The sequence below is a fragment of the Xyrauchen texanus genome, chromosome 19 (assembly GCF_025860055.1).
Source record: "Xyrauchen texanus isolate HMW12.3.18 chromosome 19, RBS_HiC_50CHRs, whole genome shotgun sequence".
In the NCBI taxonomy this organism is placed as follows: Eukaryota; Metazoa; Chordata; class Actinopteri; order Cypriniformes; family Catostomidae; genus Xyrauchen; species Xyrauchen texanus.
The window spans coordinates 35,304,320-35,318,874 of NC_068294.1; the positions used below are offsets into that span (position 1 = coordinate 35,304,320).

General features: G+C 43.7%; 1 protein-coding gene across 1 annotated transcript in view; it reads right to left on the minus strand.

The window, feature by feature from the left end:
• The window catches only part of LOC127660067 (GDNF family receptor alpha-4-like), a 73,231-nt gene extending 69,485 nt beyond the window's left edge, over window positions 1-3,746 (minus strand). Inside the window, exon 1 of the mRNA XM_052150131.1 lies at window positions 3,366-3,746. Coding sequence (XP_052006091.1) covers window positions 3,366-3,408 — 43 coding nt within the window. The 5' untranslated portion in view covers window positions 3,409-3,746. The remainder of the gene's footprint in view (window positions 1-3,365) is intronic.
• Between the last annotated feature and the right edge of the window lie 10,809 nt (window positions 3,747-14,555).

Consider the following 14,555-nt stretch of genomic DNA (forward strand, 5'->3'; position numbering starts at 1 on the left):
TGTAGCTTCAAAGTTTTGGTCAATATTCACTTGTATTGTATGGACCTACAGAGCTGAAATATTCCTCTAAAAATCTTTGTTTGTTTTCTACAGAAGAAAGAAAGTCATATATCTCTGGGATGACATGAGCGTGAGTAAATGATGAGAGAAATTAAATTATTTGGTGAACTGTCCCTTTAAGGAGTGTTCACATTTACCTTTACACAGTGAAATTCTGTGGGAATAAGTAATCACAAGGCAAACCAGATGATCGTGAATTAGAGATCGTGAAATTGGAAGTTGCTTAGTTTGCCAGTGACCTCTGTCTGTAAGGTGCTTTGTACACAGCAACTGAATTTTCACAATGGACAAGGATATCATTTTAGAGGTTACATTCGTTTTAACTTCACTCTCCCAGAGTATAAAATGCAACATTAAAAAGAGGCTGCTTGGCAATTTGATTTTTGCAGGTCTTACAGGCGCTCAACATCCGCGCATGCCTTCTTTATTCACAGAATTTCGCAGAGCAAAGGTAAATGTGACTGTGCCTTTAAAGGGATAGTTTACCACAACAACAAAAAAAGAAAAGTATTCTGTCCATATTGACTCACTCTTATGTTGATCCAAACCTGTATCATGTTCTTTCTTCCATGGAACACAAAAGGAGATGTTAGGCAGAATGCTAGCTTCAGTCATCATTCACTTTCATTGCATCTTTTTTTTCATACAATAAAAGTGGATGGTGACTCAGGCTAACATTCTGTTTAACATCTCCTTTTGTGTTTCACAGAGAAAAGAAAGTCATTCAAGATTATGCATGTCCTGTCAGATTCTGAGGAGAGAGTAACTGTTGACTGTCGAGCGCATTTGAGCCTTGAGTGAGAAACATTGAGTCAGTAGGTACAGCAAGAGGGGCTGATCATCAAGCTGTCGGCAAGTATTCTGCCGTATGAGTGTGGCTTTGAAATGCATATTTCAACTGCTGCCCGAGCTATTAAGTATAATGCTCTAAAAACATGAACAATTAATTGTAGCATTGTTTCATGTAATAATGATAATTATATTATTAACCTGTTAACGACAAGGTCAGAATTAACATATGTCAGTCATGGCTTTGGCTAAAGGACATTGATAGAGTTTCTAATTTACAGGCTCTCTGAGCATGAATCGATCTTTACCTTGGCTAATCACTGACAAACTGTCTGGTTTTCAGTACCCTTAAGTGACAGTGGGATTGGCTATGGAATTGACGTGAAGGTCTATATGTTTAATATGTGGTTTGTTAAAATGGTAGACAGGTCTTGCTTTATGTTCATAATTGAGGGGATAGGGTTTGAGACTTGACTCAAGTTCTGGAAGAATTGGGTTCTGGACATAAAAATCCCAATCGTTTTCACAATGGAGAAATTTATTTTTAAGCCTTTCTAGAGACACCTGCCACTGAGGTTAAAGTCAGCATGGAATCAAAACTCTGTTTGCTTTCATAATGCACATTCCTGTTCTTGCTTGCTCCACCTCTGAAATGAATTTCCTTTTCAGATGATGTCACCAATCTCTCTTATTTATTTTTTTTAATCCCTCCCCTTCAAACAAATAAAGAAAGCTATCATTAGCATTCCCATTTATCTCAAAGGCAGTGACTCCGCTGGCACAGGCACCCCTGGAAGTATGTGACCTACTGCCATTGTTGCTCATGGGCACTTAGTTCCAAAGGCAGGTCCTTTTAAGCCAGTCACCTGAGCCATAAATCACAGAAGTTGCTGTTTCACAGGTCTCAATAGTGACCGGCCGCTCCCACAAAGCAACGAGTCTGTCTCCCTAAACTCGTAAGCAACTTATATATTTGTTAATATTTTGGGAATATTTTGCACTATTTGCAATAGACTGCATTTTATACATATAGGTCACATCCACAATAATCCATTTGTGTTTAAAAAAAAGTTTTCAGTTTCCTAGCATTATCGCTTTGCAAAAAATGTGGTTATGGAGAGCGGTTTTGAAAGTCGCCATTTTCAGTGAAGTAAAAGGACACTGAAGTGTGGACGAGAGGCATAAATATAGCAAAATCAAATCATTTTCAAACAAAAGCATGATTGTGTGGATGTGGGCATATTCCATGACTTATAAAACCAAGGTCTGTCAAAGTGGGCAGTCACTGTTGCGCTCTGCGTCATTGTGATTGGTGGAATGATTTTAACACACTGCTTTAGAACATTTCAAAGGAACTCCATTTTGGTGATCGTTAACTATACTGATTATCCTATAAAGCAACAATAACTTGGCATGTTTTTCCTGTTCTAGAATTTACTCTTTACAGAAGAATATTTGATTGCTTGAAATTACAGATGGTTAGGCAAACTGTTGGTTCATAATAAATGCTCTACATGGAATGATGATTAATACTATTTAAATAAATGCTATCTTATATATTCTCTCTCTCTCTCTCTCTCTCTCTCTCTCTCTCTCTCTATATATATATATATATATATATATATATATATATATGAAAAGGATGAGCAATCAAGCTGACAGCTCTTAGTCCAGTGAGAAACACCCCCATGTTAAGAAAGCCGGTGATGACTTAAGTATCTGCACTGCCTTTTTAATGGATAACATTGTAATCCTATCATATCATATGAACAGGATTTCAGGAAAATTAGTGCTTCTTGTTTCATTTGTGAATCAATTTTCAAAGCTTTCATCTGTGAATTTATTTTTCAAAACATGCAAATACACTTGTTATAATGCCACACATAGCTACATATTCTGATTATACACACACACACACAAATGACAGTCCTGAAAATCTCATTATATTAGCAGAATTTCAGGGACATCGTTTGCACAAATCCAATCAGCTAAAACACACTGTATATTCAATCAACTAAGGTTACAAATGTCAGGTCAGTGATCTATCATATGTGTATTTTCTATATGCGAGTGTTGTAGCATATATATATATATATATATATATATATATATATATATATATATATATATATATATATATATACATACACACACACACACACACACACACAACAAATGCAAAGAAAAACAGTTCAAACTTTAACTGTGTTTCTGGTTAAATCCCAGTTGCAACCTTTCACACCAAAGTAAGCAAGTCATCAGTTGTCTAATAATGCATAACAGATGTAGGCCTATTCATAAAGTCATTAATCAAATGAAATGAAAGTGAGATATCGTGTTCACATTTGTCATAGTTTGATTAATTCATATGAATCAATCAAATTCCTGTCACCGTCATGACTACAACAGAGAGCTGATCTAGTGCAAATCAAAAATGAATAAGAAACTATTCGTGTTGTGTCAGCGCCCTCGGAGGAGAAACTTTGATGAAAGCTCGCGAGGAGCATGTTACCTACCGGCAAAGGTGATGTGAAGCAGGTAGATCCCCATAAGATCCATTTCTTCGCTTTTAGGATGATATCTGATTGCAAATATCACGTAATTGTTTCTTTTATGTCTGCGTTTAACGTAAAATAAATGTAGTCCTCTCACCGGTAGACCACATATCAATTAATATTGTTAAAGATTCTAAAAAATTGCAAAAATAAATAAATAAATTAGATTAATGTCCATTGAACGTCAAGAGCAGCCGCGCGCGCCGCACCGCGAATTGTCAAACTGTCAATCAGGATGTAAATGAAACCTTGAACGCGTTAGTGAAAGTTATTTCCATTATTTCGTACCGTAAGCTCGAATTGACATTTGTTCTCTCTGAGGGCAAGAACACGAGTGAATGAAAAGGCAGATTTCAATGAGTGAAGATCAAACTGAGCGGAGAGAGAGGCGCGCTAAATGAGCTCGGAGCGAAAAGCACTGGCTGTGTCTCAAAACATCTGTGTCCTGCCTAACTAGACAGCGTTTTTGGGCATCAGAGGCGCGCTCTGAGTCAGCTGGGCACAGCTATAATGCCCAAAACGCTGCCTAGCGAGTCACTGCCTACCTAGACAGCAGAAACACTGGCTGAATTCGGAATGGCATACTACATACCATACATGGTAGGCTACAAACAGGGAGACTTTGTCTCAAAACTTGTGCGGTGTATACCTAGACAGCAGAAACACTGACTGTGTCTCAATGCTACCTAGTGAGCTGTGTACCAAGACAAGACAGCATTTGTTGGGTAGCATAGATGCATTTCGAGTCAGCTGAGCAGAGTGTGAGCTGAGCATGACTATAATGCCAAAATATTGTCTAGGCAGACAGCTCTGTCTCAAAACCTAGTAAGCTGACTACAGACAACATTTTTGGACATCATAAGCACATTTCGAGTTAGCTCAGCTGAGTGTGTGCATTTGATTTGAGTAAATATATAATATAGCATATAATGCCCAAACATTCTGTCTAGGTATGCACCCATTGAGTCAGAGATGCTACTTATCAAGCTGTCTTCAACAGTTCTGCTATATTAAAGGTGCAGTATGTAAGATTCAGAAACCCTTATTATCAATGACACATGTGGCCGTTTAGTGAACTGCAGCCAGCTCCCTGTTACTCATGCTCGCGCACGTGCACACACTCCATAGGGACGCGAGCGAGCGAGCGAGCATCGGCCAAAACCATGAGGTAACGTACAAAGAGCCTGAACGTGATACGCATAATTAAAATTACACAGTTATGATTGTTTTACTACAAACTTTGAGACTAAACTAAATCTACTTATCAACTAACATAGCATACTGATACACACATACAGCTACATACTACTGAACTACACCAGACAGGTTACTGTTGCACTGCACAGTTATGTTGCACTATTGTATGTTTTGTATGTAATATGTTGTACTACACTCAAGAAACCAGCGTGTTTGCTTAATTGTATCTGTATATACCTGACATTTAGTAGAAAGACAAGATCGATGAAATGATTTGAAAGTTACGAAGCAAGGTAGCTTGTAATTCGTCAGCGTTAGCAGGCAAGATCAAGTTAGATAAAATTACACAGATCAATCTTTATGGCACTATATTTCACATGATTTGAAGTTATGTAAGCTTACCTGTCCAATAAGAAGAACGACTCGGTTACTAACGTAACCTCGGTTCCCTGAGAGGAGGGAACGAGTATTGCGTAAGTAGCTTACGCTATGGGAAAACTCTGTTTCTCGAGAAATATTGAAGTCTTTTTGTAAAACGCATTGCAGCTGCACAGCAGACAGCAATGAGCGAGGCAGCTCGGTCATTGGCTGTGCTGCGCAACTTGCTCGAACCAATGACGGGCGACTCTGAACGCCGCGACCAATGAGCGCTTCACGCCAGGCTCTCAGAGCCCACCAAGATTGGCGTGGCTAAGGCTATATATTAGGCCCGTCATGAGAGTTCTTTAGGTTCAATCAACTGAAGCGACTGACCAAGCTACAAGCACGGCAGCTTACGCAATACTCATTCCCTCCTCTCAGGGAACCGAGGTTACGTTAGTAACCGAAGTCGTTCCTCTCGAGAGGTCTCTCCTATTGCGTAAGTAGCTTACGCTATGGGAACACCATGCAAAACGCTGTGCGTGCTGACTTCAGCTCTATAAAGCCAGAGGCAGATGCCTGAGCCTTAAAGCAAAGTGATTATTCAACGAGCCGCCAACGGCGAGCTATATAATGGGATAATACAGAGCGCATTTGCCCCAAGGTGGCCCATGGTGGGCGCTCATTGTAAAAACACACCCACATATCTTATGTACTGATTTTTCTTTTTACTGATATGCATAAAAACTCCCTAAGTCAGTCAGAGACGGACCTTATAAGGGAGGAGATAATGCTCAGCATATATGTACTCCAGTCCATACTACAGTCAGGCTGATAGAATGTTGGAATGCAATGAGGGGACCTGTAGGTTATAAAACCTGATAAATGTCGAAGGCGAGGCCCAGCCTGCCGACGACAAATATCCTCGATGGGTATCCCACTCGACCACACCCACGAGCAGGCCATGCTCCTCGTAGAGTGAGCTCTGACGCCTAAGGGGCATTGAAGGCCCTTGGCTTCATAAGCCAGCTTATAGCATCTACTATCCAGCCGATATTCTTTGCTTTGAAACTGCGAGACCTTTAGTGCGGCCGCCAAAGCATACGTAATAATTGTTCCATCTGTCTGAACGGGCAGAACGCTCCAAGTATACTCTGAGCGCCTGACCAGGCAGAGTAAATTAGCGTCGCTTGCCTGCTGAAGACGATAGCTGCCAGAGATATCACCTGTACTCTGAAGGGTGTGGAGAGCACTTTAGGAATATACCCGTGCTTTGGCCTAAGGACAACTCTGCAGTCGTTAGGTCCAAATTCCAGGCAAGCAGCGCTTGATGACAGCGCGTGCAGGTCGCCCACTCTCTTGACTTTTCTCTTGGCTTTTGAGCGAGAGCTGTTTAAGGTGCACGGTTCGGAGAGGTTCAAACGGGGCACTCTTGAGTGCATCCAGGACCGTGGCCAGGTCCCAGATCGGTACCGAGGGGGGCAAGGAGGGTTCATCCTCCTAGCGCCTCTTAGGAAACGAATGATTAGGTCGCTTTTCCCTAATGAGCGCCCTTTATCAGGATTGTGTGACGCGCTATGGCAGCCACATAGACTTTGAGCGTGGAGGGTGTGCGCCCGCCTCCAGCAGCTCTTGCAAAAGGCGAGTACGCTTGGTATCTCGCGACGATTTGGGGTTCAAGCTCTTGGTATCACACCAGTCACTGAACACTTTCCACTTTTGGGCATATAAGCGCCTCGTCTGCTTCGCCCAAGGTTTGCCATAACCACTGGACAGTCAGGGGGTGGAGAGACCATTCTCCTGGGAGAACCTTGTCTCTGGACAGCATGTCCGCTCCCTGGTTCAGGATGCCTGGCACATGCGCTGCTCTCAGCGAGCGCAGGTTGTGCTGTGACCATAAGATGAGCTCCCTGGCCATAGAGTGCAGGGAGCTCGACCTGAGTCCACCCTGGCGATTTATATACGACACTACCGTCATGTTGTCCGTTCGGACCAGGACGTGTTCATTTTTCAGGTACGGAAGCAGGGCTCTGAGAGCCAAGGCGACCGCTTTCATTTCCAGACAGTTTATATGTAGGCTTTTCCGGTTTGACCAAAAACCGAGACAGGCCTGCCCTCGTAAAGGGCCCCCATCCTATTTTGGAGGCATCTGTCGTGATCATTTTTCTCCGCGTGTTTACGCTCAGACTCACACCGGTTTGATACCAGTCGATGGCCTTCCAGGGCGCCAGGGCTTTTATACAGCCGTGATTCGCTCTGATTAAAAAGTGGCCCGAGCGCCACGCCGCGAGTGGGGACACGGCTCTTGAGCCAGCGTTGGAGAGGACGCATGTGCAACAATCCTAGCTGGAGTACAGCTGATGCCGAGGCCATGAGACCGAGCATCCTTTGAAATCGCTTTGACGGGCGCGCGCTACCGCTCTGAATGATGTTGCAAGGCGCCGAATAGCAAGCGCGCGCTCTGATGAGAGGCGCGCCGTCATCTGCACTGAGACTAGCACTATTCCCAGAAAAGAGATATTCTGGCTGGGGGATAGCATGCTCTTTGCTAAATTGATTCTCAGACCCAGACATTCTAGATGACTGATAATCCAAGATCTGTGCGTCGTTAACTGACTCTCTGATTGTGCTAGGATTAGCCAATCGTCGAGGTAATTCAGTATTCGCACTTCCCGCTGTCTCAGGGGGGAAAGTGCTGCGTCCATACATTTCATGAATCTCAGAAATGGCCTGTGATGAGGCGCTATCGGAATGTGAAAGTAAGTGTCTTTCAAATCCACTGATAGAAACCAATCCCCGGGGCGAACTTGCGCGAGGATATGTTTGGTCGTTAACATTCTGAACGAACGAATCATTAAAGCTTTGTTCAGATGTCTGAGATCTAGGATGGGGCGGAGGCCACCGTCCTTTTTCGGAACGAGAAAGTAGCGGCTGTAAAAACTTGCCTCGCTCATAGAGGGAGGAACAGTTTCTATAGCGCTCTTCTCTATCAGTTTGAGCACCTCGGTGCGTAGAACATGTGAAACATCTTTCCTCACTTTCGTCTCAACCACCGCTGAAAAGCGGGGTGGTCTGCGAGCGAATTGAAGCGAGTAACCGTGTCTTATTATGTTCAAAACCCATTTCGGCATGTCGGGATTTTTTCCCCGGCTTTTGCTCGCACAGATATGGGCTGAATGCTGGCTGGGGGCGTGTCGCAGTGACATATGGACCCTGCCGGCGAATTGCCTTGTGCTAACACTGAGCTTACAGCTCTCAGAGGCGCGGGAGCGTGCTGAGCAGCTTTGTTGAGTGCCGAGTGCAGTGGTGCGTGTGAGATTACAGGCACGCACGCTATCTCCGTAATGCTCGCAGCATGAGCTGGAGAAATGTTTGAAACTGTATAGACAGTGTTTACGGGTGGGGGTGCATACATTGTGATAGGCACGCGCGGCACTTTCATAAAGCTTCCCGTTCTTAGCGGGGAGTTTCTTGGCTCTCTCGCGCCGCATCTGTGATGCTCGCGGCATGAGCTGGAGAAATGTTTGAAACTGTATGGGCAGCGCTTATGGGTGGGGGTGCATATACCGTAGTAGCCACGCGCGCCATTTTCATAAAGGGTGTATGGGCAGCGCTTATGGGTGGGGGTGCATATACCGTAGTAGCGAGACACGCACTCTCTCTCTTTCTTCCTATGGCTAGGAAGTCTTACGAGGCTCCGGGTTCAGCACGATCTTGGGCCGAGGTCCCCGTCGCTCAGGCGGCTGCTTTCGGTTAGCGGAATGCGAGCGGCATCGAGCGTCCGTTTCAGGTCTGGGCTGGGAGACGGGAGGCGCCGCCCTGGCTCGCTGCTGCAGCTGAGGCGGTCTCTGGCGTCTCTGTGACGAGCTGGAGCGCTTAGGCAGGAAGTGACGCATAGCCTGCGAATTCTTCTGGGCTTCAGTGAAGCGTTCAGCGAACTCTTTTACCGCCGGTCCGAACAGGCCGCTTGGGGCTGATAGGCTGCCGAGGAATGGCGCCTTATCCGCGTCCTTCATTTCTGTTAGCGTCAGCCACAGATGGTGCTCAAGGACAGTCAGGTTAGCCATGGCCCAGCCGATGGATTGGGCGGTGGCCTTTGTGGCTCGCAGGGCTACATCAGTGGTGCTGCGCAGGTCCTTGAAAGCCTCAGGTTCAGGTCCAGATCGTCCATGGTGCGGAGAAGTTTGGCCTGACAGACCTGCAGAACAGCCATGGAATGAAGCGCTGACGCAGCTTGGCCGGCGGCGGCATATGCGCGACCGGCGAGAGCTGAGGTAGATCTGCAGGGCTTCGAGGGATGAGAAGCTTTGGCTTTCCATCCAGCGGTGGAGGGTGGGCACAGATGGTTGGCCATAGCCTCCTCGAGGGGCGGGTTCCTCAGTAGCCTCTTTCTCTCGCCCGTCCACCGAGGAGAGCGAGGAAGAGAAAGAAGGCTTCAGGCGAGCAGAGTGCAGGGCTTTCCACGACTTTGTGAGTTCGTTGTGAACTTCGGGAAGAAAGGGGAGGGTCTCTGTCGAGGGCCTGCCGGCGCTCTTGCAGGAACCACTCGCCCAGCCGGATGCGGGCGGGTTCTTCCTGAGAAGACCAGTCGAGCCCGAGGTCTTCCACGGCTTTGGACAGTATGCGGACGATTTCTGAGTCCATGCTGGTGCCCCTGCTCGTGTCCGCTAGTGTCGACGGCGCGGGGTCGAAGGCCGAGCCCGGCCAGTCGCCGGATGCAGCGTCAATGGAAAGGCTGTCATCCTTTTCACCGTCGTCCCCTGACGCGCCGAACGAGACGAGACCCAGCGCTCCGGAGGGGTGCTGGTCTGCCTGCGTGAATAGAACTGGCGGCAGGTAGTCCTCGGGTGGTGGTGAAGCATGTGGAGACTGGCCCGGCGTGACGTCACTGAAGTCCGCGTGCTCTGGCGGCCTCCGTGAGCAGCGCTTTTTCTTACGCGGCTTGAACAGAGGGGATGGCAGCACGGTGGAAGGAGGCTCGTTCGCGGCTAAGGCGGCAAAGCGAGCGCGCAGCTCGGTGAGTCCCAGGGAGTCACATTCGGGGCATCCGCCTCGAGTGAGAGCAGCTTCTGCGTGGTCAGGTCCCAGGCAGCGAACGCAGATAATGTGACGGTCCCCGTCAGGAAGAGGGCCTCTGCACGAGGCGCAGGTCGAAGGCATTTTAAACAACGCCTCGAATTTGCTCTTTACTAAGGACAAAAAATCGTCGCAGAGGCGAACACTTGAAAAGTTATTGCTTAGTAAAGATATAAGGTGATGCGCGCCGGATGGCGTAGCAGAAGGCTCTGAAGGCGGCTGAAGGCGCCGGCGTCCTCGTAGCAGTCCTGCTGTAGGCTTGTAGACGGCGGGCGAAAAGACTCCAATAATCCAGATGATCCAGCGAAGAGAAGGTCTTTGCTGAAGGAGATTAAATCTAAAGAACTCTCATGACGGGGCGCCTAATATATAGCCTTAGCCACGCCAATCTTGGCGGGCTCTGAGCGCGCGGGCGTGAAGCGCGCTCATTGGTCGCGCGTTCAGAGTCGCCCCTTCATTGGTTCGAGCAAGTTGCCACAGCACAGCCAATGACCAAGCTGCCTCGCTCATTGCTGTCTGCTGTGCAGCTGCAATGCGTTTTACATAAAGACTTCAATATTTCTCGAGAAACTGAGTTTTCCCATAGCGTAAGCTACTTACGCAATAGGAGAGACCTCTCGAGAGGGAACGCCAATTCAGGGTCAGTTTTGATCCCCAAAACCAAACGAAGGTCCCTCCAGGAATCAAATGCCCTGCCAATGTTCACTCTAGTTTTCGCTCGACTACGATCACGTTCCTGCTTAGCCAGATGGGATTCTTTTTTAAATGCAAATATTACATGAAAATTGTTACATACTGCATGTTTAATATAGCTTTGAACTGTGAATTTCAGCAGCTAAGAGACAAACTAGTTGCAAAAATATAGACTGTATGACAAATACTCTTCATGCATGTTCTTTTCTCTCTCTGCCTTCTGTTTAGTAGCCCAGACACAATGTGCAGTGAATGTGTAGAATTGAATCCCACGTACTGGCCTTAGAATTGTACTGAAAGCCAGAGAAAGTCATTATTATGATGAGTTGAAACATTTCATGGCCGCAAATGCTTCAAATGTTTAAGAGAATTGATTAGATTAACAATGTAAAACTGAATAATTTTAAATGGGATGGCAATATATATATATATATATATATATATATATATATATATATATATATATATATATATATATATATATATATTTAATTTAATTATTTATCATCATATTTATTTTGCTGTCCTAACTATGCATAATTATTGTCTATGGTTAGCTGCATTCTTTTATTTGAATTTAGCATTGTTCTTTTTTTCTCTGCTGTGATTGACCCAATCAGAATAGAACTTCGGCCAATTTTTGGGTCGTGACACATCTGTTGAGAACCACTGGTCAAAAAGACTAAGCTTTTTTCTTTCTGAAATATAGTATTTTGAGATCATATTGCCAATCAATGTCGGTCAAAGTTATGCTGCCATGGAGAACTGCTAACCTTCTTTACAAGATTGTACCAACAGCATAAACCATGGCCTCCTTTCTTAATAAATGCATACTAGTGTCAGCATAAGCACTGTAAAGCTCAATAAAATGTTATGACTTTCTGTAAAATCACAATTGTGCATAGCATTTTGATCCATGTTACACAACTTGTCACACTTAATTGCAGTTCTTACACAAACATACACAAAAGTGGAATCATTAACTCTCCTGTGCTACATATTTGCATAATACGAAGAACCATAGTGATGCAAAATGAAAAAGGTGTGACTGAGCAGTTCATTGGTCAGAAGGGGGCTGCATAATCAATTCATACATGTCATTTATTGCGGTCCATTCATTGACACACACACTGATGAAAGACCTGACTCCAGCTGTGAGCTTTCACCATGGGTCTCTGGAATGAGAGTGTGGTATACTGTTTAAAGTAGAGCTCTTTCAGGAGTGAGCAAGATATGTATTGTGACATGGATGACCATGACGAGGGTGTTTTTGAAAAGAGAGAATGCACTGACAAATGCAAAAAAAATTATGTGTTTCAAGGTTAACATGAAAGCAAATATGGCTTTGCATTGCCAGAGGAGGGAAGAAAATAAAAAACAAAAAACAAAACATTTATTGGTAATTGACCCTTAACTAAAGCTTGCCTAAAAGCATTTCTGATCAATCCTATCTTAGCAACTTTTGCCATATGCCATTTCTCTGACAAACGTTTACTTTTTCCAACAACAGTCTATATAGGAGTAATGTGTGTTTGAGTAGTTTGAAGCAGAATTTTCTGCTTAAAGTTATAGAAATTATCCAAATATATTTTAAAAACTTTGTTGCTGGGCCACTTTTAATAGTGACACGAGGTACCTAGAGTACACACCGTGTTTTTTCTTTCTTTTAAAAACATCTTTAAAGAAATTTCGAGAAGATCATGCTATTGATTAAACTGAGTAAGCCCTCATTCCCAAATGTCATTTTTGTAAATTGTGTATAAAAATAAATAATTAAATAAATAATAATGTATTTAGAACCCCAGTGAGCAAGCCGAATGCGACTGTGGCAAGGAACACAAAACTCCATAAGATGTTTGTTAATGGAGAAAAATAACCTTGGGAGAAACAAGACTCACTGTGGGGGCCAGTTCCCCTCTGGCTAAACAGCATGAATATACTGTCAATATTAGTTATTTATGTGCAGTGCAAGTCATGGTTTAAAATTAGTAAAATAAGTGTTAACATTATAACATTAGCAAGGACACCTATTTGCTACAAGGTAAATGAAAGATAATAACTTAGCATTAATTCGTTTATGAATTAATTCAGGTCATATTAGAGGCAAAAGTAAATACGAGTTTGCATTTATTTTGTTCACTTGTCCTTCTTCGTCAAGGATACATGTGATGCTGCCTTAGAATTTGGCCAAAATGAGGTATCTTAGGATCATAATTAAGATGCTTATTGTACCTTTTAGAACAGCCTCTGGGAGTGTGCCTGTGATGTGTTATATGCAGATCATTGGACTGCAAATATTGTAATATTCATAGCAAACAAGGGTAAACATTCAAACTCTGAACTGGACACAATATAGTTAGTGATGTAGGTGAAATGCTCAATGTAAAAGGCATACTTCATGAGAACACAAATTTGCAATTATATATTTGTGTGGTTATGTGTTTGACTTGGTTATTTAAATGCACAGTTAAACATTACAAGAAAGCATAAATCTGCTTCAAAGGCAGAAGGTATTTTGGAGGATCTGTTTTATTTAGACTGGAGGATCACGTGTGTCCTTTGTCTTGTTCCTCTCCAAGCTTTGACTTGCTCTGACCCGTGTCAGGTCCACTAAGGGTACCACAAAGGAAAGAATAAACATATGAATGCCATTCTAAGCATCACACGGCCTGATAAGAGATGCTCTGTCTGGAGAGCTTTCTACTTAGTGATAGATAATTAATCCTCGACACCTCTCTGAAGGGGGCTTGGTGCTCCTTTTTTAGACAGGACAGAGATGAAAGGAGAATCAGTCTTGGATAGTGAAAATTATATAATGACATCTAACTCTTCTAATTTTGTCTTCAACTTCTGCTTTTAAAATGAAATGCCCAATCAAAGATTTGTATAGAACAACATGGTGAAATACTAGAGCTGGCAATATACACTCACTGAGAACTTTATTAGGAGCACTATAGTCCTTGTTGTCTTCTGCTGTTGTAGCCCATCTGCCTCAATGTTTGACGTGTTGCTATTCTGCTCACTACAATTGTACAGAGTGGTTATCTGAGTTACCCTAGCCTTTCTGTCATCTCAAATCAGTCTGGCTATTCTCCGTTGGCCTCTCTCATCAACAAGGCGTTTCCATGCCCAGAACTGCCGCTGACTGGATGTTTTTTTGTTTTTGCCACCATTCTGAGTAAACTCTAGAAACTATTGTGCTTGACAATTCCAGAAGATCAGCAGTTACAGAAATACTCAAATCATGCCATGGTCGAAATCACTGAGTTCCCATTTTTTCCTCATTCTGATGGTTGATGTGAACATTAACTGAAGCCCCTGACCCATATCTGCATGATTTTATGCATTGCACTGCTGCCACACGATTGGCTGATTAGATGATTGCATGAATAAGTAGGAGTGCAGAAATGGTCTGAAATTAACACCTGCCAAGTGCCAAACGTGGGTAAATTTTCAATTTCACGGTGTCATACGCCACTCTGGCATGCATTTTTTCTGTCTGTTTGTGTCAGCTTGTAAAATAATGTAACATGTTCCAGTTTTGTCATTAAGTGGGCTCTGTAGGTCTTCAGTCAGTAAGAGTTTACATCAGATGGCTCTCACTAGTTAGTCCTGCTGCTCATCGAAAGTCTCAGTTAACAGTAGAGATATCATGCTCATGTACTTGTATTCGTGATCATAAAAACTCTCAGATACCATCTGATGTTCATTCCATAAAAATTAAGTACAGAAATTAAAATCACGCGATCTCCTATTGTGATTATTAAACCACAAATAATGAGTGTTAATATATAGTTTGCATGTGAAGTGTCTGTGTGCTTCACA